Raw genomic sequence first — 22546 nt, forward strand, 5'->3', positions numbered from 1 at the left:
GATCACTGATCATTGTGTTTAAAGTTACATTGTAGTCAAATTGTTTCTTTGATTAAACTATACCCTGTATTCAACATAGAACATTTCAAAATGTATTTCAGGTTTTTGTGTTTTTAAAAAACGTGTTTCTGTCCTGACTTGAATCCGTGAGCATTTTCTTGTCATACTTGCAGATATGCCCATCTCCACAAGTAAAATAGAGGCAATTATCCTTATCTGCCAGTGAGTTATAGTAGCAAGTACAAAACCAATACTGCAGTATTGGTTTCAATTTAAATTTAATCAGCTCTTACCTGACATTTTGTTTTTTAACAAAAAATATTTTTAGTTTGAATGGGATTTTTTCATATATATATATTTTTTTTTCTGAAAGGATACATACAGGGACATTAAACCTAAACACAAATTGTAAGATGCATAATAATGTGCATTCATATCTGAGAAGAATGTTGCAATGAATAATGCAGCTTTATTTTGTCAAGTAAGTATGTTGTTTTATGTTTTTTCTTTTCCCTGATTTTCCCTGTTCCCAGAGCAAAAGAACCCTTGCTAACCAATCACAAACTAATACCCAAATATAGCATGAAATGTAGCCAATCAGAAAGTGCTACCTAGGTGCTAAACCAAAAATAGGCCGGCTCCTAAGTTTACATTGCTGCTTTTTCAAATAAAGATACCAAGAGAACGAAAACATCAATAATGGGAGTAAATTAGAAAGTTGCTTAAAATTGCACGAAAGAAAAAATATGGGTTTCATATCTCTTTAATCTTTATCTAATAGCTAAATATATATATATATACCTATATATACCTATATATATATATATATATATACATATACAGTATATATAAAAGGAAACGCAAAAGTCAGCAAGATAAATAATGAATGTATATTGCAATAATGTTTTATTTTCAATAATGAAACATTTTGAGCTACATTACAAGTGGAGCACTAAATTATTACGTGCCCTCAAACGGCAAATTTGATAATTTGCGGGTGCTCGATAATTTAACTAGCTATCACAAGTGGCCGGTTATTGCTATCACAAGCTTGTGGTAGCAATTATCCCTTATAAAATTAAAGGGACAGTCTAGTCAAAACTAAACTTTCAGGATTCAGATACACAATGCAATGCAAACAACTTTCCAATCTACTTTTATCATCAAATTTGCTTTGTTCAATTGGTATTCTTTGCTGAAAGCTAAACCTAGGTAGGCTCATATGCTAATTTCTAATCTGTTGAACCGTCTCTTATCTCAGTGTATTTTGAGAGTTTTTCACAGTTAGACACTGCTAGTTCATCTCTGTCATATAGATAACATTGTGCTCACTCATGTGAAGTTATTTATGTTTTGGCACTGATTGGCTAAAATGTATGTCTGTCAAAAAACTAAAATAAGGATGGCAGTCTGCAGAGGCTTAGATACAAGGTAATCAAAGAGGTAAAAGTGTATTAATATAACTGTTTTAGTTATGCAAAACTGGGGAAAGGATTTATCTATCTTTTTAAACAATAAAAAGTCTGGAGTAGACTGTCCCTTTAAAGGGACAGTCTAGTCAAAAATAAACTTTCATGATTCAGATAGGGCATCCAATTTTAAACAACTTTCCAATTTACTTTTATCATAAAATGTGCTTTGTTTTCTTGGTATTCTTAGTTAAAAGCTAAACCTAGGTAGGCTCATAAAAATTCTACGTCCTTGAAGGCCGCCTCTTATCACATGCTTTTTTATTTGCTTTTTACAACAGGGTAGTGCTAGTTCATGTGAGCCATATAGATAACATTATATTCACGCCCATGGCTTGTGGCAGACACTGCACTAATTGGCTAAAATGCAAGTCTATAGATAATAAATAAAAAGTCATGTGATCAGGGGGCTGTCAGAAGATGCTTAGATACAAGGTAATCACAGAGGTAAAAAGTATATTAATATAACTGTGCTGGTTATGCAAAACTGGTGAATGGGTAATAAAGGGATTATCTATCTTTTTAAATAATAAAAATTCTGGTGTAGACTGTCCCTTTAACTAGAGATCAGATCCCAAATGGCCCCAAAATACAGCCTAGCATATTTCATTAAAAAATAAATATAGCATCTTTATTTTTTAATAAAATTACTGCACTAGGCAGTATTTTGGGGCTAAAGTTGGCGGGAGTGGGGTGTTAGGAAACAAACGGCACTGAAAGTGCCTTTACATTGCGGTCAATAGGAATTGTGTGTTCCCAGTAAACATATATGTATATGCTTATATATATATATATATATATATATATATATATATATATATATATATATATATATATATATATATATATATATATATATATATATATATATATATATATACTGTATATATATATATATATATATATATATATATATATATATATATATATATATATATATATGTGTGTTAATATGTGTATATACAGATATTAACACATCAAAATAAATATGTATATCATCATATACATATATATTTAAGTTTGCTGCCATCATTGCATGACTTACCCTCTTCGTTGCTTAATTTTCTTATGCTGTCTCTGATGGCATCAGAAGAAGGATCACATTGGAGCCTATGGAAGCACGATCTCGTGAGCGCAATGCTTCCTAGCAATGCGAATGCAACCGTATAAAACTTGTAATACCAGCGCACATTAGCTTGCTCTGGTATTACGTAGTGGAGCGCTAATATCGCTTTCATTAAAGTGATATTTTGCGCTCCATTTGTAATCTGGCCCTTTATGCATTTAATGGTCCTTTATCTTGGATTTTTTTGCAGAAATACCCAACAGCAAAAATCCATCATAAAGAATGCAAGTATATATATGTGTGTGTGCATATATACATACGGTATATATATTATATATATATATATATATATATATATATATATATACAGTATCCCACAAAAGTGAGTACACCGCTCACATTTTTGTAAATATTTTATTATATCTTTTCATGTGACAACACTGAAGAAATTACACTTTGCTACAATGTAAAGTAGTGAGTGTACAGTCTGTATAACTGTAAATTTGCTGTCCCCTCAAAATAACTCAACACACAGCCATTCATGTCTAAACCATTGGCAACAAAAGTAAGTACACCCCTAAGTGGAAATGTCCAATTGAGCCCAAAGTGTCAATATTTTGTGTGGCCACCATTATTTTCCAGCACTGCCTCTTGGACATGGAGTTTACCAGAGCTTCACAGGTTGCCACTGGAGTCCTTTTCCACTCCTCCATGACAACATCACAGAGCTGGTGGATGTTAGAGACCTTGCGCTCCCTCACCTTCCGTTTGAGGATGCCCCACAGATGCTCAATAGGGTTTAGGTCTGGAGACATGCTTGGCCAGTCCATCACCCTCAGCTTCTTTAGCAAGGCAGTGGTCATCTTGGAGGTGTGTTTGGGGTCGTTATCATGTTGGAAAACTGCCCTGCGGCGCAGTCTCCGAAGGGGGGTGACCATGCTCTGCTTCAGTATGTCCCAGTACATGTTGGCATTCATGGTTCCCTCAATGAACTGTAGCTCCCCAGTGCCGGCAGCACCCATGCAGGCCCAGACCATGACACTCCCACAATCATGCTTGACTTTAGGCAGGACACACTTGTCTTTGTACTCCTTACCTGGTTGCCGCCACACACGCTTGACACCATCTGAACCAAATAAGTTTATCTTGGTCTCATCAGACCACAGGACATGGTTCCAGTAATCCGTGTCCTTAGTCTGCTTGTCCTTAGCAAACTGTTTGCAGGCTTTCTTGTGCATCATCTTTACAAGAGGCTTCCTTCTGGGACAAAAGCCATGCAGACCAATTTGATGCAGTGTGCGGTATGCAGTGTGCATATGGTCTGAGCACTGACAGGCTGACCCCCCCCCACCCCTTCAACCTCTGCAGCAATGCTGGCAGCACTCATACGTCTATTTCCCAAAGACAACCTCTGGATATGATGCTGAGCACATGCACTCAACTTCTTTGGTTGACCATGGCGAGGCCTGTTCTGAGTGCCCATCATGCTGCAACTCAGTTTCAGGGTCTTGGCAATCTTCTTATAGCCTAGGTCATCTTTATTTAGAGCAACAATTCTTTTTTATGAGAGAGTGTGAGAGCGATAACACCAAACAAGTCACATGACACCGGGGAGGGAAAATGGCTAATTGGTCTCAATTTGGACATTTCCACTTAGGGGTGTACTCACTTTTGTTGCCAACGGTTTAGACATTAATGATTGTGAGTTATTTTGAGGGGACAGCAAATTTACACTGTTATACAGGCTGTACACTCACTACTTTACATTGTAGCAAAGTGTAATTTCTTCAGTGTTGTCACATGAAAAGATATAATAAAATATTTACAAAAATGTGAGGGGTGTACTTTTATGGGATACTGTATATATATATATATATATATATATATATATATATATATATATATATATATATATATATACACACAGAAAAAGGGGAAACCAGACGTGGACTCCTTGCTCAGTGTGCTTAGAGGAATACTGCTACACCTCACTGACGAGGCCCAATGAAGGCCGAAACGATCGTCTGGGGTTGCTTCGTTCCTTGTTCAGAGAGGAATTGCCTGGTATTTCGGTGCTGGACTGACCGTAATAGGCGGGATCAGACTGATATACTACAGGAAAGTTCTACTCTGTGAAAAGCATTGCTGGGCTAAAAGAAGTTGCACCCAGGTGGTAAATCGCCATAGAACAGGCTAACAATGGTATTGAGCTGGTTATTCGTTCCTGTGAGTGCATTTCTCTCTGTGTGTATTTAGTCTCCCTATGGGAAAAAGGGGAAACCAGACGTGGACTCCTTGCTCAGTGTGCTTAGAGGAATACTGCTACACCTCACTGACGAGGCCCAATGAAGGCCGAAACGATCGTCTGGGGTTGCTTCGTTCCTTGTTCAGAGAGGAATTGCCTGGTATTTCGGTGCTGGACTGACCGTAATAGGCGGGATCAGACTGATATACTACAGGAAAGTTCTACTCTGTGAAAAGCATTGCTGGGCTAAAAGAAGTTGCACCCAGGTGGTAAATCGCCATAGAACAGGCTAACAATGGTATTGAGCTGGTTGTTCGTTCCTGTGAGTGCATTTCTCTCTTATGTATATATATATATAATATGTGTGTGTGTAAATAAATATATATAAGTGGTTGGCAAATAGATATTTAAGGCAAATAGCTTTTGCATAGGTTTTTAAAGCTAAAATAACTATTTTCTTAGGCAACATATATCCATAGATATATAAAATAATATAATATTTTATAGGAGGTAAAAAATATTGTTTTCATTCTGCACAACCTTGCAATTTATGCCTAAAATAAAGTATAAATATCTAATCAGAAAAATATGAGATACATTTTAAACTAACCAAAATTTAGATTTCCCAGATGGGTGACTTTTTATAATGTATGCTTGCTTCTATCCATATTCAGCAAGAATAGTACAAATTACTTATATTAAAAAAGCAACAAAAAAATGATCCTCATCTATCCTATTTATTTGCTTATAGCAAAGCAAACACTCCACAGCACTATATGGTCATATGGTGCTGTGGAGTGTTTTTGCTGTATTTTCTAGCTGGAGGTCGCCAGCTTATCTAGCGTGCACCATACCTATTGAGGTACTTGACTAATTGCTGTTCTACTTTGGACATCTATTTGGTTATAGCTCTCAACAACTATATCATGAAACCTCATATTTGAGTGGTAAGGTTCCAATCTTACAAGTGTCATTGTTCTGACAATTTTTGTACAACTTTTTGTTTTAAATTATGTGTTTGGCATATGCTTAGCTCACATTGAAACAAATGACACTTTTAGTTTCATACTACATTTTTCTAAGATATAAAACTTACCTTCACATAAAATATGGCAAACAATATGTAGATTTTTTTTTGATGATGCTGTGTTTTCCCATTGGCTGCTTAAAATTTCCTTCCATAAAGGTCTGCTAAAAGCCCATGTAAATACCATAAACTGATATGTGATTGCAGATTTAATCAATCTAAATGCAAAACATATATGTTCTCTAAAAATATATTTTTTTCTTAATTCAGGTAGGATACGCGAATACAAATAGTCATAAAAATTACAATAATTAGAATTTGGTACAAATAATGTTTTTGAATAGCAAACTCTAAAAAAACTGGAATGGAAGCCTATATTTTAAATGTTCAGCTCTTGATCAGTAATACTTACAGGTCTGGAGCTGGCTTTAAATATCTATTTAACCCATTTGTGGGGTGTAAAAATACATAAGTGTAGGCAAGCGATAATAATAATAATTTACTCTAATACATTAAAGCCTTTTATTAATGTTCCTTTATGTTATTTTAAAGGGACATAATACTCATATGCTAAATCCCTTGAAACTGATGCAGTATAACTGTTAAAAGCTGACAGGAAAATATCACCTGAGCATCTCTATGTAAAAAAGGAAGATGTTTTACCTCACAATCTCCTCAGCTCAGCAGAGTAAGTTCTGTGTAAAAAGTTATAATTCAGTTACTGCCCAGCTGCAGGTAAAAAAATAAATAAAAAAAAATTGAAGAAATGAACAGCAGCCAATCAGCATCAGCAGTGCTGAGGTCATGAACTCTTTTACTGTGATCTCATGAAATTTCACTTAACTCTCATGAGATTTCATAGTGAACTTCTTTAAACTGAATAGGGAAATAAGATGAGTGTGCACGAAGCTCACTCACTTAGCTGTCCTAGGACAGGCATACTGATTTGCTGCTTAAAGTCCTTTGCAATGGGATGTGGCTACTGAGGAACTTTTGAGGTAAAATATCTTTCTTTTTTACATAGAGATGTTCAGGTGATATTTTCTAGTCAGCTTTTTACAGCTATGCTGCATCAATGTCAAGTGTTTCAACATTTGGGTATCACGGCCCTTTAAGCATTTAGATGTTCCATGTAAGATATAGACACAATTGCTATATCTATGTATTTATGAAAATATGCTAATATTTATAAAATTTATTACAATCTCTCATAGAACAAAGCATGTTAAGATTCACTCTTAAAAATATTTGTAATTTTTTTTCAATATAATATAATGACATTGTTTTATGTTTCCATTGCCTGCCTACAATTGCAGACCTGAAGGATCTATGATACGTTATTCTTTCTATATATTATTTATATTATACATCTTTCTAGAAAGTGGCATTTATTAAAATGTGAAAAAATATATAGTGTGCTTATCAATGAATTTACATATCTGTAAAGATGAAATACATTCTTATTTACATATAAATTATTGTGCTGTAGGTAATAAGGTAATATATATTCAGTTACATACATGGTAATAGCACCCTGAGTATATTTTTCTCTGAGATGTAATGCATTATCTTGCACCAGAAACAGAAGAGATTATTGTGTGTTCTATCATGCCTGACATTCAGAGGATTTTAAGCCTGTCATATGAAGCTAACGGCATTTCTAAATTTTTTACCCAAGTGGCTTAAACAAATTTATGAAAGTTATTTGAACATATGTTTTCTCTCAGAGGCCTATAACCTCATCATTTTAGTAGATAGATGTTATATTCCATGATGGCTGTGGCTTACTGAGATACCTTTCTAACTAAGGGGTCATTCACAATCCATTTTTTTCTACAGAATTGTGATTGATCCCTAAATATCTGTAAATGAACACCAACAAAAAGACACCTCATTTGGTAATAATATTCCAACAATATGGGAGAAGCATAAAGATATCATACAAAATATCCTTTGGAAAGACAGCTGGCATAATGGGACTGTAGTATGCTTGCATCTGTTCTAAACTGTCACTTTGGGCCCCAGTTTTAAAAACTCTCCAGCTTGGAGAGAAATTATAGTGCAGACCTCACATATGGGTGGCCTTAGAAAAGGGTTGAACCTGGAAGTCCAAAAATGATGTGAGATGCCTCCCAAAGAATGTAGTGAAGTTCTTTAGGATAGAGAATATCACAGGGAAAGGAAAGCCCCGGCACTGATATATTCCCAGTTTGCAGCTAATACAAATTTAACTGAAATGTTTTCATTACAGTCTAATTCATATGTGAATCCAGTTCAGTATACATTTCTTTTTTGTCAGTTAAATAAGTTTATATAAATTAAGAGAAAGGTTCACAACCATATAGCTAGCAACATTAATCAATGATACATGCAGGTGTAAAATGCTTAGAAAATGTAATAAGAGCTGGAAGAGAACTTCAGGCAAACCCAGGGAACTAGAAAATATGGCGTAATAAGGCAGAATTAATAATAATTATTGCTATAGGTACAATATACTATTTCAAATTACTGTATGCACCTATAGGCGGGTGATTGCACTTAGGAGACTCATCTATACATGAGTTGCAAACAAAGAGATAGCAACAAGAAAAAGTGCTAACCCCCTAGAAATAATAGAGAGTAAGAACTAACGAAGATTTATATAAAAACAAGGTGAATTGAATATTACAATTTGTATCCTCACTTTATTAAGCAAAACCCAGGGAACTACTCTGTCCAGCCCACCCTCTCAAACTGCCTGGCTCTTTTCACATTGAAAAAATAAAAAATGCAATGCAATTCGTAAAAGATACACAGACATATACTAATATAATCGTAATTTGATAAAAAAAAGTTCAAATCACAATCCTTAATAGAATGGTATATAGAAAGCCTAACTACATTAAAACACAACATGCAAAGTTTAAATATAATAAAACTTAAAGGACAAAATCTGGATCCAAGTAAATTAAAATACAAAACACAAGTAGAAATGCAACAAAACTCTCATGTCATGCAGTGCTATATTGTACTGAGTTTGTATCCTTCACATCCAGAAATGCAGTGAACATCCTTTAGTCAGATATAGCAAAATCTGCCTTTCTAGAATTTTGCCAAGGCTCTGACAGTGCTGGAGAATCAGTTTAAAAGCATCTCAACTGTGCAGAGAAATTTAGAGAGTCTGCCTTTTTTGCATCTGATTTAAGGTGTCACTTGGGCACATTGCTGGCAAAATATTGTCACTCTATTTGGCAAATTTATACATATTTACACTCTATTTTTAAATATAAATCAGTGTTTGTTATTGTTATAATTGTTACTAATAATAATATTATTAGTCACTGCTGAGTATTATGAATACGGGGGCATACACGTTTCCTTTACTGGGCCCAATATTCATTAGTTTCAAGCTTTCAATACTTTTCATATAGGTTGATTGAACAAGAACTTTTTTTTTAAAGATTTCTATTTTTCTAATTTCTGGAATAGCGTAGGCAAATTTGCACCGAGAATCAAAGGGTCCATAGACTTTTAAATGTAACTAGCTATAATTAAAGTTCTGAATATTGAAATTAACCTTGATAGGATGGAATAGTGAAAACAATTACAAAAGAAACCTTGAAATTCATGTTTGTGTAAATCCCAGTTAAGATATGGAAATCATCAGGGCCGGCTCAAGATATTGTGCTGCCTGGGTCCGAGAATGAAATGACACCTCCCCAGTAGCAACATTACTGATTAGCATAACCTACGAGCCTGGCCACTGACCTTACTAAGCCTGCCTACCTGCATGCAACCAATGCTTATTTACAATTGCTCAATAAGAGGGAAGGTAGTTAGGGAAAAAATTCACTTGAATGTCGCCCCTGACTGGTTCTGTGTCTTTGTGCATGATGAGGTTATGTTGCTGAGAGCCTGCGACTTCCCTAATGGAAAAAGAGGATAAGAGAGGTCTGGGTCTAACAGTGATGGATTCAGTCACTGAAGTGTTACCCACTTAGTCCAATGTTTGCGCCAACCCTGGAGATCATGAATGTGGGAAATGATACCGTCTAAATATTTTTTATCATGTATCTGTACTATGTGACTAATGTGGGAAAAAGAGAATGAAAAAACAGACACTTATCTTTTTTCTTTGTTTCTTTCCTAGGTGACAAGAAGATGAGTGTTTTACTTTTTGGTGTAACTGCCTTACACATAATCATCCTGGTGATCCTATTTGTTGCTACTCTTGACAACGTAAGCAAGAAATAACAATATTTTGGGAAATGCATGTGTCATCTCAACATAAATATGATGCATTAAATGGACATTTTGCTAAAAATACATATTATGCTATTGAAAGAACACTATTTAAAATTTATTTTTTCCATGAAAGGGTTAATTTAAAATGTTGAAATGATATTGAAACTAAAGGTAAGTTCGTATTGGTGCACGTTTTGCTTGAATAGCAGTCGCTGAAATGGACATGATATAGACACATCCCAAAGGTCTATTAAAGGACAGGTGAAAATTTTTAACATACAAAACATATTGAGGCCTATTTATCATATGTCTGTCGGACCTGATCCGACAGACATCGCTGAATGCGGAGAGCTATACGCTCTCTGTATTTAGCATTGCACCAGCAGCTCACAAGAGCTGCTGATACAACGCCGCCCCCTGCAAACTCGCGGACAATCGGCCGCCAGCAAGGGGGTGTCAATCAACCCAATCGTACTCGATCGGGTTGAATTCCGGTGATTCCTGTCCGCCTCATCAGAGCAGGCGGACAGGGTTATGGAGCAGCGGTCTTTAGACTGCTGTTTCTGGCGAGCCTGCAGGCTCGCCAGAAACACGGGGCCTCAAGCTCCATTCGGAGCTTGATAGATAGGCCCCATTGTTTGTTTCACCACCAGAATATCTGTTAAAAAATCAACTATAAGGTTTTTAATATAAGATATTTGCTTTTAGATACAACAAAGGGAAAGGGAACTTAAAGGGACCGTAAAGTAAAAAATACACTTTTATGATTCAGATAGAATATACAATTTTAAACAACTTGGTATCCTTTGTTGAAAAACTTACCTAGGTAGGCTCAGGAGCACCAATGCTTTACTTATAACTAGCTGGTGATTGGTGGCTGTACATATACGTCTCTTGTTTTCTAGACCTTATATTGTAATATAGGAGTCTCTCCTTCACATAAAAAACACTACATAATGACATAAACCCAGGTTCTGAACCAAAAATGGGCTGGCTCCTAAACTTTACATTCCTGCTTTTTAAATAAAGATACCAAGAGAACAAAGAAAAATTGACAAACGGAGTAAACTAGAAAGTTGCTTAAAATTGGATGCTCTATCTGAATCGTGAAAGAAAAATAAAATTGGGGTTACTATTGCTCTAATATAACAGTGTTGGTTATGCAAAATTGGGGAATGGGTAAAAAAAGGGATTATCTATCTATAACAAAAACTATTTTGGAGTAGACTGTCCCTTTAACATTAGGGATAGCCTTAAAGGAAGTAAAAAAGCTTAAAGGAACATGAAACCTCATTTTTTTTCATTTGCTGATTCATACAGAGCATAGATTTTTAAAGAACTTCCCATTTTACTATCAGTTTTGTTTAATTTTCTTGGGATCCTCTATTGAAGGGAAAACAATGTACAACTGGGAGCAAGCTGAACACATTGTTAAGCCAATGACAAAGGGCATATATGTGCAGCCACCAATTAGCTGCTAGCTCCTAGCTACTATGCCTACCTAGGTAAAACTTTTCAACAAAGGATTTGACTTTTCTTAGTGGATGCTTAGGGCAAAATGATCCCCCATAATGCATCTGTTGATTTAATTGTAACAGTAAATTCCGTCTACTCTAACAGTAAATTCACGCCTTCTTGCAAGGGGAGTTTGAGTGTGACATAGATAACTATTGTAAAAATAAAACATATCTGTTTTTCTATAGAAGTTTATATTAAAAAAAAGAAAGAAAGAAAGAAAGAACCATAAAGGCTTTAGGGCCTCGATCCGATATAAATCGTCGCCAGCAAAAGCCGGCGACGCCAACATTTGTGCGGGTTTGGTATCCTATATACAGCGTAACTTAGAAGTTACGCGCATATATTTCTGCCTTCGCCCGTCGTTTTTTGGCCCATAGACTGACATACAAAACACGCGCAGTTTGGTATCCAATATACGGCGTAAGGACTTACGCGCGCAGATTTCAGAAAATCTACTCCATTCTCATCTCGCCACAAATTGAATGCGCAGCAACCCTTGCACTGACTTAGAAACCAACATAACTCTCTGAAGGCCTAACAAGTGCATGCTTAACAACATACATATCAGCAGCTTGATCACAAATAGTTAACCTCTTCAAAGCATTTATTATTCCTGCCCCTGCAAGTTTGTCAAACCAATCACAAAGGGGTGCATCATGGGGCACAAGGGGTCAATCATGGGGCACAAGGGGTCAATCATGGGGCACAAGGGGTGCTGGAAGCCCTACAATCCCCTGTTGTTCTGTCTACTCATGCTGATTCTATAGTTGCTGCTGAGGTCCATGGTGATGGTGCTGCCCCTGCTGCAGCTGGTCATCGAATTACATATTGCGGATTTCCACTGCATGTAAGTGAAACTACTACATCCCACCCCCATTCCCTTAACCACCCTAATTACTGAAAATATATCATTAGTTCAATTCATGTTTTGGTCACTATGATTTATTGACTATCATTTCGAGGAATGAAAATGGATGTTTATACCTTATGTTCACACCTTCTGTAAAAACATTATTATTTAGATATATATACCCATGTGCAGGGATAGGCAAGGTGTCCTTCACTAAAAGTCTTTACCTTAGAAAATGTCCGCTACACCCTTGGCTTGTGCCTATCCCTGCACATGGGTCAATTTCTATTGGATGTGAGAAACCTTGATTTACATCTTAAAAGTGAATATCACTATATGTACCCTTCATACACAACTATGTGATGTGGTTTAGAGAACATGAATATGTCATAAACATGATGATATTACCTTTTCTGGGCCATTTCCACACAGGCCTTATTATATTTTTCAAAAATATTAGTGTACTAAAACACCCCTCACATGGATGTGGATGACAATTATATGGTAAATTACAGAGGACAAGATTTAGGATGAAATATAACAATATTTCTCATGTTAAGTGTATCCAGTCCACGGATCATCCATTACTTGTGGGATATTCTCCTTCCCAACAGGAAGTTGCAAGAGGATCACCCACAGCAGAGCTGCTATATAGCTCCTCCACTAACTGTCATATCCAGTCATTCTCTTGCAAGCCTCAACCAAGATGGAGGTCGTAAGAGGAGTGGGGTGTTTTATACTTAGTTTATTCTTCAATCAAAAGTTTGTTATTTTTAAATGGTGCCGGAGTGTACTGTTTATCTCAGGCAGTATTTAGAAGAAGAATCTGCCTGCGTTTTCTATGATCTTAGCAGAAGTAACTAAGATCCATGGCTGTTCTCATATATTCTGAGGAGTGAGGTAACTTCAGAGAGGGAATGGCGTGCAGGTTTTCCTGCAATAAGGTATGTGCAGTTAATATTTTTCTAGGGATGGAATTTGCTAGAAAATGCTGCTGATACCGAACTAATGTAAGTAAAGCCTTAAATGCAGTGATAGTGACTGGTATCAGGCTTATTAATAGAGATACATACTCTTATAAAAATGTAATATAAAACGTTTGCTGGCATGTTTAATAGTTTTTATATGTATTTGGTGATAAAACTTATTGGGGCCTAGTTTTTTTCCACATGGCTGGCTTGAATTTTGCCTAGAAACAGTTTCCTTAGGCTTTCCACTGTTGTAATATGAGTGGGAGGGGCCTATTTTAGCGTTTTTTGCACAGCAAAAATTACAGACACAGACATCCAGCTTCTTCCTGCATGATCCAGGACATCTCTGGAGGGCTCAAAAGGCTTCAAAGTCGTTTTTGAGGGAGGTAAAAAGCCACAGTAGGGCTGTGGCAGTTGTTGTGACTGTTTGAAAAAACGTTTTTGTCTTTTATTATTCCGTTTTGGGTATTAAGGGGTTAATCATCCATTTGCAAGTGGGTGCAATGCTCTGCTAACTTGTTACATACACTGTAAAAATTTCGTTAGTGTAACTGCCTTTTTTCACTGTTATTTCAAATTTTGACAAAATTTGTGTTTCTTAAAGGTGCAGAAACGTTTTTTATATTGCTTGTAAACTTGTTTAAAGTGTTTTCCAAGCTTGCTAGTCTCATTGCTAGTCTGTTTAAACATGTCTGACACAGAGGAAACTACTTGTTCATTATGTTTGAAAGCCATGGTGGAGCCCCATAGGAGAATGTGTACTAAATGTATTGATTTCACCTTAAACAGTAAAGATCAGTCTTTAACTATAAAAGAAATATCACCAGAAGATTCTGATGAGGGGGAAGTTATGCCGACTAACTCTCCCCACATGTCAGACCCTTCGCCTCCCGCTCAGGGGATGCACGCTAATATGGCGCCAATTACATCAGAGACGCCCATAGCGATTACCTTGCAGGACATGGCTGCAATCATGAATAATACCCTGTCAGAGGTATTATCCAGGTTGCCTGAATTAAGAGGCAAACGCGATTGCTCTGGGGTTAGGAGAAATACAGAGCGCGCAGATGCTGTAAGGGCCATGTCTGATACTGCGTCACAATATGCAGATCATGAGGATGGAGAGCTTCAGTCTGTGGGTGACATCTCTGATTCGGGGAAACCTGATTCAGAGATTTCTAATTTTAAATTTAAGCTTGAGAACCTCCGTGTGTTACTTGGGGAGGTATTAGCTGCTCTGAATGACTGTAACACAGTTGCAGTACCAGAGAAATTGTGTACGCTGGATAAATACTATGCGGTACCGGTGTGTACTGATGTTTTTCCTATACCTAAAAGGCTTACAGAAATTATTAGCAAGGAGTGGGATAGACCGGGTGTGCCTTTTTCCCCACCTCCTATATTTAGAAAAATGTTTCTAATAGACCCCACTACACGGGACTTATGGCAGATGGTCCCTAAGGTGGAGGGAGCAGTTTCTACTTTAGCAAAGCGTACTACTATCCCGGTTGACAACAGTTGTGCTTTTTCAGATCCAATGGATAAAAAATTGGAGGGTTACCTTTAGAAAATGTTTATTCAACAAGGTTTTATTTTACAGCCCCTTGCATGCATTGCACCTGTCACGGCCGCCGCGGCATTCTGGTTTGAGGCCCTGGAAGAGGCCATCCATACAGCTCCATTGACTGAAATTATTGACAAGCTTAGAACACTTAAGCTAGCTAACTCATTTGTTTCTGATGCGATTGTTCATTTGACTAAACTAATGGCTAAGAATTCCGGATTCGCCATCCAAGCGCGTAGGGCGCTATGGCTTAAATCCTGGTCAGCTGATGTGACTTTGAAGTCTAAATTACTCAACATTCCTTTCAAGGGGCAGACCTTATTCGGGCCTGGTTTGAAGGAAATTATTGCTGACATTACTGGAGGTAAGGGTCACACCCTTCCTCAGGACAGGGCCAAAGCAAAGGCCAAACAGTCTAATTTTCGTGCCTTTCGAAATTTCAGGGCAGGTGCAGCATCAACATCCTCTGCTTCAAAACAAGAGGGAACTTTTGCTCAATCTAAGCAGGCCTGGAAACCTAACCAGTCCTGGAACAAAGGCAAGCAGGCCAGAAAGCCTGCTGCTGCCTCTAAAACAGCATGAAGGAACGGCCCCCTATCCGGCGACGGATCTAGTAGGGGGCAGATTTCTCTCTTCGCCCAGGCGTGGGCAAGAGATGTTCAGGATCCCTGGGCGTTGGAGATCATATCTCAGGGATATCTTCTGGACATCAAAGCTTCCCCTCCACAAGGGAGATTTCATCTTTCAAGGCTATCTGCAAATCAGATAAAGAAAGAGGCATTCCTACGCTGTGTGCAAGACCTCCTAGTTATGGGAGTGATCCATCCAGTTCCGCGGACGGAACAAGGACAGGGTTTTTATTCAAATCTGTTTGTGGTTCCCAAAAAGGAGGGAACCTTCAGACCAATTTTGGATCTAAAGATCTTAAACAAATTCCTCAGAGTTCCATCTTTCAAAATGGAAACTATTCGGACCATCCTACCCATGATCCAAGAAGGTCAGTACATGACCACAGTGGACTTAAAGGATGCCTACCTTCACATACCGATTCACAAAGATCATCATCGGTTTCTAAGGTTTGCCTTTCTAGACAGGCATTACCAATTTGTAGCTCTTCCCTTCGGGTTGGCTACAGCCCCGAGAATCTTTACAAAGGTTCTGGGCTCACTTCTGGCGGTTCTAAGACCGCGAGGCATAGCGGGGGCTCCGTATCTAGACGACATCCTGATACAGGCGTCAAGCTTTCAAGTTGCCAAGTCTCATACAGAGATAGTTCTGGCATTTCTGAGGTCGCACGGGTGGAAAGTGAACGAGGAAAAGAGTTCTCTATCCCCACTCACAAGAGTCTCCTTCTTAGGGACTCTTATAGATTCTGTAGAAATGAAAATTTACCTGACGGAGTCCAGGTTATCAAAACTTCTAAATGCTTGCTGTGTTCTTCACTCCATTCCGTGCCCTTCGGTAGCTCAGTGTATGGAGGTAATCGGCTTAATGGTAGCGGCAATGGACATAGTGCCATTTGCGCGCCTTCATCTCAGACCGCTGCAATTATGCATGCCTAGTCAGTGGAATGGGGATTACACAGATTTGTCCCCTCTTTTTAAATCTGGATCAAGAGACCAGAGATTCTCTTCTCTGGTGATTGTCTCGGGTACACCTGTCCAAGGGTATGACCTTTCGCAGGCCAGATTGGACAATTGTAACAACAGATGCCAGCCTTCTAGGTTGGGGTGCAGTCTGGAATTCCCTGAAGGCACAGGGATCGTGGACTCAGGAGGAGAAACTCCTTCCAATAAATATTCTGGAGTTAAGAGCGATATTCAATGTTCTTCTGGCTTGGCCTCAGTTAGCAACACTGAGGTTCATCAGATTTCAGTCGGACAACATCACGACTGTGGCTTACATCAACCATCAAGGGGGAACCAGGAGTTCCCTAGCGATGTTAGAAGTCTCAAAAATAATTTGCTGGGCAGAGTACCACTCTTGCCACCTGTCAGCAATCCATATACCAGGCGTGGAGAACTGGGAGGCGGATTTTCTAAGTCGTCAGACTTTCCATCCGGGGGAGTGGGAACTCCATTCGGAGGTGTTTGCTCAGTTGATTTATCGTTGGGGAAAACCAGAGTTGGATCTCATGGCGTCTCGCCAGAACGCCAAGCTTCCTTGTTACGGATCCAGGTCCAGGGACCCAGAAGCGACGCTGATAGATGCTCTAGCAGCGCCTTGGTTCTTCAACCTGGCTTATGTGTTTCCACCGTTTCCTCTGCTCCCTCGACTGTTTGCCAAAATCAAACAGGAGAGAGCATCAGTGATTCTGATAGCGCCTGCGTGGCCACGCAGGACTTGGTATGCAGACCTAGTGGACATGTCATCCTTTCCACCATGGACTCTGCCTCTAAGACAGGACCTTCTGATACAAGGTCCTTTCAATCATCCAAATCTAATTTCTCTGAGACTGACTGAATGGAGATTGAACGCTTGATTCTATCAAAGCGTGGCTTCTCCGAGTCAGTCATTGATACTTTAATACAGGCACGAAAGCCTGTTACCAGGAAAATCTACCACAAGATATGGAGTAGATATCTTTATTGGTGTGAATCCAAGAATTACTCATGGAGTAAGGTTAGGATTCCTAGAATATTGTCTTTTCTCCAAGAGGGCTTGGACAAAGGATTATCAGCTAGTTCCTTAAAGGGACAGATTTCTGCTCTGTTTATTCTTTTGCACAAGCGTCTGGCAGAGGTTCCAGACGTCCAGGCATTTTGCAAGGCTTTGGTTAGAATTAAGCCTGTGTTTAAACCTGTTGCTCCCCCGTGGAGCTTAAACTTGGTTCTTAAGGTTCTTCAAGGAGTTCCGTTTGAACCCCTTCATTCCATTGATATTAAACTTTTATCTTGGAAAGTTCTGTTTTTGATGGCTATTTCCTCAGCTCGGAGAGTCTCTGAGCTATCTGCCTTACAATGTGATTCTCCTTATCTGATTTTTCATGCAGATAAGGTAGTTCTGCGTACCAAACCTGGGTTTTTACCTAAGGTGGTTTCTAACAAGAATATCAATCAAGAGATTGTTGTTCCATCGTTGTGCCCGAATCCTTCTTCAAAGAAGGAACGTCTTTTACATAATCTGGACGTAGTCCGTGCCTTGAAGTTTTACTTACAAGCTACTAAGGATTTTCGTCAAACATCTTCCCTGTTTGTCGTTTACTCTGGACAGAGGAGAGGTCAAAAAGCTTCGGCAACCTCTCTTTCCTTTTGGCTTTGGAGCGTAATATGCCTAGCCTATGAGACTGCTGGACAGCAGCCCCCTGGAAGGATTACAGCTCATTCTACTAGAGTTGTGGCTTCCACCTGGGCCTTCAAAAATGAGGCCTCTGTTGAACTGATTTGCAAGGCTGCGACTTGGTCTTCGCTTCACACTTTTTCAAAATTTTACAAATTTGATACTTTTGCTTCTTCGGAGGCTGTGTTTGGGAGAAAGGTTCTTCAGGCAGTGGTTCCTTCCGCTTAATCCTGCCTTGTCCCTCCCATCATCCGTGTACTTTAGCTTTGGTATTGGTATCCCACAAGTAATGGATGATCCGTGGACTGGATACACTTAACAAGAGAAAACATAATTTATGCTTACCTGATAAATTTATTTCTCTTGTAGTGTATCCAGTCCACGGCCGCCCTGTCCTTTTAAGGCAGGTCTAAATTTTAATTAAACTACAGTCACCACTGCACCCTATGGTTTCTCCTTTCTCTGTTTGTTTTCGGTCGAATGACTGGATATGACAGTTAGGGGAGGAGCTATATAGCAGCTCTGCTGTGGGTGATCCTCTTGCAACTTCCTGTTGGGAAGGAGAATATCCCACAAGTAATGGATGATCCGTGGACTGGATACACTACAAGAGAAATAAATTTATCAGGTAAGCATATATTATCAAAGAAAGTCAATGCAGCACCTGTGTCACAATGCTGGGTAATGTTACTATATTATATTAAACTCACGTCAGTCCCACATGTATGCATAGGTGCCTTGAAAACTCTCTCCCCCATAAACGAGCTCCGTGTGGTCTGTAGTATAAACCTCCGGTATGCACGCTACTGACAAAGGCTGATTCTGGGGACCCACCTCTGATATCCTGCTCCGGATCCTCTCGCGAAGGTATCTGTGCGATCAACAGTATCCTGGAGGTCGAGCAGCCGTGTGGATCCCTACAGCGTGTCAGCGTCTGAGCGGCTGATCCGGGGAAGACGTGACGTCACGATGTGGAGCCGGTGAACTAAACAGAACCGGGGAGAGTCCACAGCTTCACGAAAAGATTCCAAATTCTTATGGCACCTTGTGGGGAGAATGTTCTACTGCCAAATCACCTTCCGTGCCTCAACCATATCCAAATGGTATCAATAAGAGAAAAGAAAAGCGTAGGCACCAGAAGGTTTTTCAAAAATGCAATTGTCCTTTATTAGGTGATAAAATGCAATGCAACAACGGATGTTAGGAAAAGCATAAACCTCAGGGCTTAGGTGGAGAAGTGGTCACCCACGTACCCCATTGCAATGGGGTACGTGGGTGACCACTTCTCCACCTAAGCCCTGAGGTTTATGCTTTTCCTAACATCCGTTGTTGCATTGCATTTTATCACCTAATAAAGGACATTTGCATTTTTGAAAAACCTTCTGGTGCCTACGCTTTTCTTTTCTCTTATTGAAGCATATATTATGTTTGTTTGTTTTTTAGGCTTCTTAGATGAGGGGGCTGAGGTGCCTGGGGTGGCTCTCCTGCCTCTCCTGGGTTGTGTGGATTCAGAGGATTCTGCAGGAGTGCTGGCCACAGATGAGAGGCTGGAGGCAATGTCCTGCTGGTGTGTGAAATGCTCCACCAACACACCCAACAGTTGGTTTTGTTCCCGCCATCTGTTGTCACTCTGCATCTGCATGTCCGAAATAACTCTCAGCATCTGAGATTGGTTCTGGACGATACCACTTAAAGATGCTGCCATGTCCCCTTGCAGCTCAATGGAACGCTGTAGTAAAGTCTGTTGGCTCCTGTAAAACCTGCGTTGGTCTCTCTGCATTCTCTCACAGGTTGATGTGAGCCTCTCGCAGGTTGATGTTTGCCTCCTCTGGAGGGCAATGTATTCGTCGCCCAGGGCAGAAGTCAGAGGATCTAAAGGCTCTTCACCAGCAGGGATTCTAGGCGCAGGTTCACCTCTAGCTGCTGTTGCATCTGGAACAATGTCAGCTGTTGCTTCAGGAGGAACAATGATGGCTGTTGCTTCAGGAGGAACAATGCTGGCTGGTGCCTCAGGAGGAACAATGATGGCTGTTGCTTCAGGAGGAACAATGATGGCTGTTGCCTCAGGAGGAACAATGTTGGCTGTTGCTTCAGGAGGAACAATGCTGGCTGGTGCCTCAGGAGGAACAATGCTGGCTGGTGCCTCAGGAGGAACTACCACAGCTATATTCTCCTCTTCATATGCTGGAGCTCTTCCAAGGGAAGCGGATGGTGGAGCTCTCCGGGTGGACTGGTAGTCCCATTGACGACTAGTGTGCGACCATTCAGCCTGACCAGTTTGTATGTCCTGGTGGTAAAAGCCTGACTGGCCTGATATTGGGAGGGGGGGTAAAGACATCTACCCTTTGGGGATGCCTTGGCTGCCCCTCATAACCAAAGGAATAGTCCTCTGGCCAGGGCTCCTGCCAGGGCTCCTCTTCAAATCTTGGTGGCATGACATATGGGTCCTCAACAGAGGCAATCCAACCCACCTCATGCCTGGGAGCATACTGTTGAGGTATTCTCTGGCCTGGTGGTTGTGCTGAAGCCATCCTCTGGCCTGCTGGTTGTGCTGGAGCCATCCTCTGGCCTGCTGGTTGTGCTGGAGCCATCCTCTGGCCTGGTGGTTGCGGTGGATGCATGGCCGTTTGCACCCTGGTGACAGGAGGTTCTGTGGAGAAGTCAAATGATGAGCGGTATTAGTACAATCATATATATATCCATGTGGGCATACAATGTACATTGATACATTCTAGGGCCTATACTCATTCTCATGTCAAACTCTATAACATGCATGTGCACATTGTGATTTGTGATATGAGGGATTTTAATATGCAAAGTATACATGTATGTGTTTCATACAATAGTTCAGTGATGTATAAAATGTGTTCTTTAAGTGACACTATGGTCACACAATTTCCTTTAGCCTGATGTAGGCACATAACGTGCTTTCTTGAGCTAAAAGTATTGTGATGGCTATAGTGCCCATTTACTGAAAACTCTACATGTGGCTTGTGGCCTGTGTTACTCCGAGACATGTTAGTATTTCACTATTCCACCTCATATCATGAATTTCAATGTGTTAAGTAGCATTAAATGGACATTAAACCCATTTTTATTCTTTCATGATTCAGCTAGAGCATGCAATTTTAAACAACTTTGTAATTTACTTCCATTACCTAATTTGCTTCATTCTCTTGATATTCTTAGCTGAAAATCATATCTAGATAGGCTCAGAAGCTGCTGATTGGTGGCTGCACATCAATGCCTCATGTGATTGGCTCACCCATGTGCATTGATATTTAATAAACAAAGAATAACAAAATAATGAAGCAAATTACATAATAGAAGTAAATTGGGATGTTGTTTAAAACTGTATTCTCTATCTGAATAATGACATAAAAAGCTTTGGTTTAATGTCCCTTTAATGTGAAATATAATTGTAGATGTTTTTGTTAGTAGGCCAAATACCATGCTCCTCATTGTGTACATGAACGTGTGACATTAAAGGATGTTATATCTCAAATACATATAATACTGGTGTGTGGGATGTTACTCACCAGCATGCTGTGCTGATGTTGCAGTCCCTGAGTCACGAGCCCCTGGAAGTCCACAGACTGCTGTGACGCTCAGGGACCTGCGAATGATCTCCTGCCACTCATTATTTTCCGCCTCCTGGTGAGGACCACCGCCTGTTGCTCTGCTGCATGGCTTCTTGGCCCATTTTCTCCTTGACCCACCTCTTGCAGTCATTCCACCTTTTCTTGAGCCCATCCACATTCCTCCTCTGCTGGGCCACGCCGTTGACTGCCTCCTCGACCCTCAGCCATGCATCTTTATGCTTTCTGGCAACTCCTTTGCCCTTCTCTTGGCCAAAGAGGGCGGTGTGGTTCTCCAGGACAACCTGGACTAGCGCAAGGTTTTCTGCAAAAGAGAAGTTGGGGCACCTCATGCGCTCCTCGTCCTGGGCCGCCTGGCTCCCTCCCTGGGATGTCCCTGGTGTGGGTTCCTCCCTATCCTCTCCCTCCTCCCCCCTTCTATCCCCATGTGCACCCTCTGTCCCTCTTCTAAGTGTGCCTGACCTTGGGGCAACCCCACTCCCATCCTCCCTTCTAACTCTCCCCCCTCCACTCACTCCCTGCTCCCCCCCGCCCTAGCTCTCCCTGCCATCCTCAAACTACACACACTCACACACTCACACTCACTCCCACTTCAATCACACACAATCACAACCAAACACTCAGCCTATCACACTGTAAAAGATAAATAAAATGTGTAAGGTGTTATAAAAAAAAAATGTTGTGTATTTTGTATATGTGTGTATGCAAAATGTGTGCAATATGTGAAAAAAGTG

The 22546-nt window shown here is 39.8% G+C and overlaps 1 protein-coding gene across 1 annotated transcript in view; it reads left to right on the top strand.

The window, feature by feature from the left end:
• Nucleotides 1-22546, top strand: part of EMP3 (epithelial membrane protein 3) — a 97206-nt gene that overhangs the window by 56950 nt on the left and 17710 nt on the right. Inside the window, exon 2 of the mRNA XM_053690668.1 lies at nt 9937-10025. Coding sequence (XP_053546643.1) covers nt 9948-10025 — 78 coding nt within the window. The 5' untranslated portion in view covers nt 9937-9947. The remainder of the gene's footprint in view (nt 1-9936; nt 10026-22546) is intronic.

This window comes from Bombina bombina, chromosome 8, assembly GCF_027579735.1.
Source record: "Bombina bombina isolate aBomBom1 chromosome 8, aBomBom1.pri, whole genome shotgun sequence".
Lineage (NCBI taxonomy): Eukaryota > Metazoa > Chordata > Amphibia > Anura > Bombinatoridae > Bombina > Bombina bombina.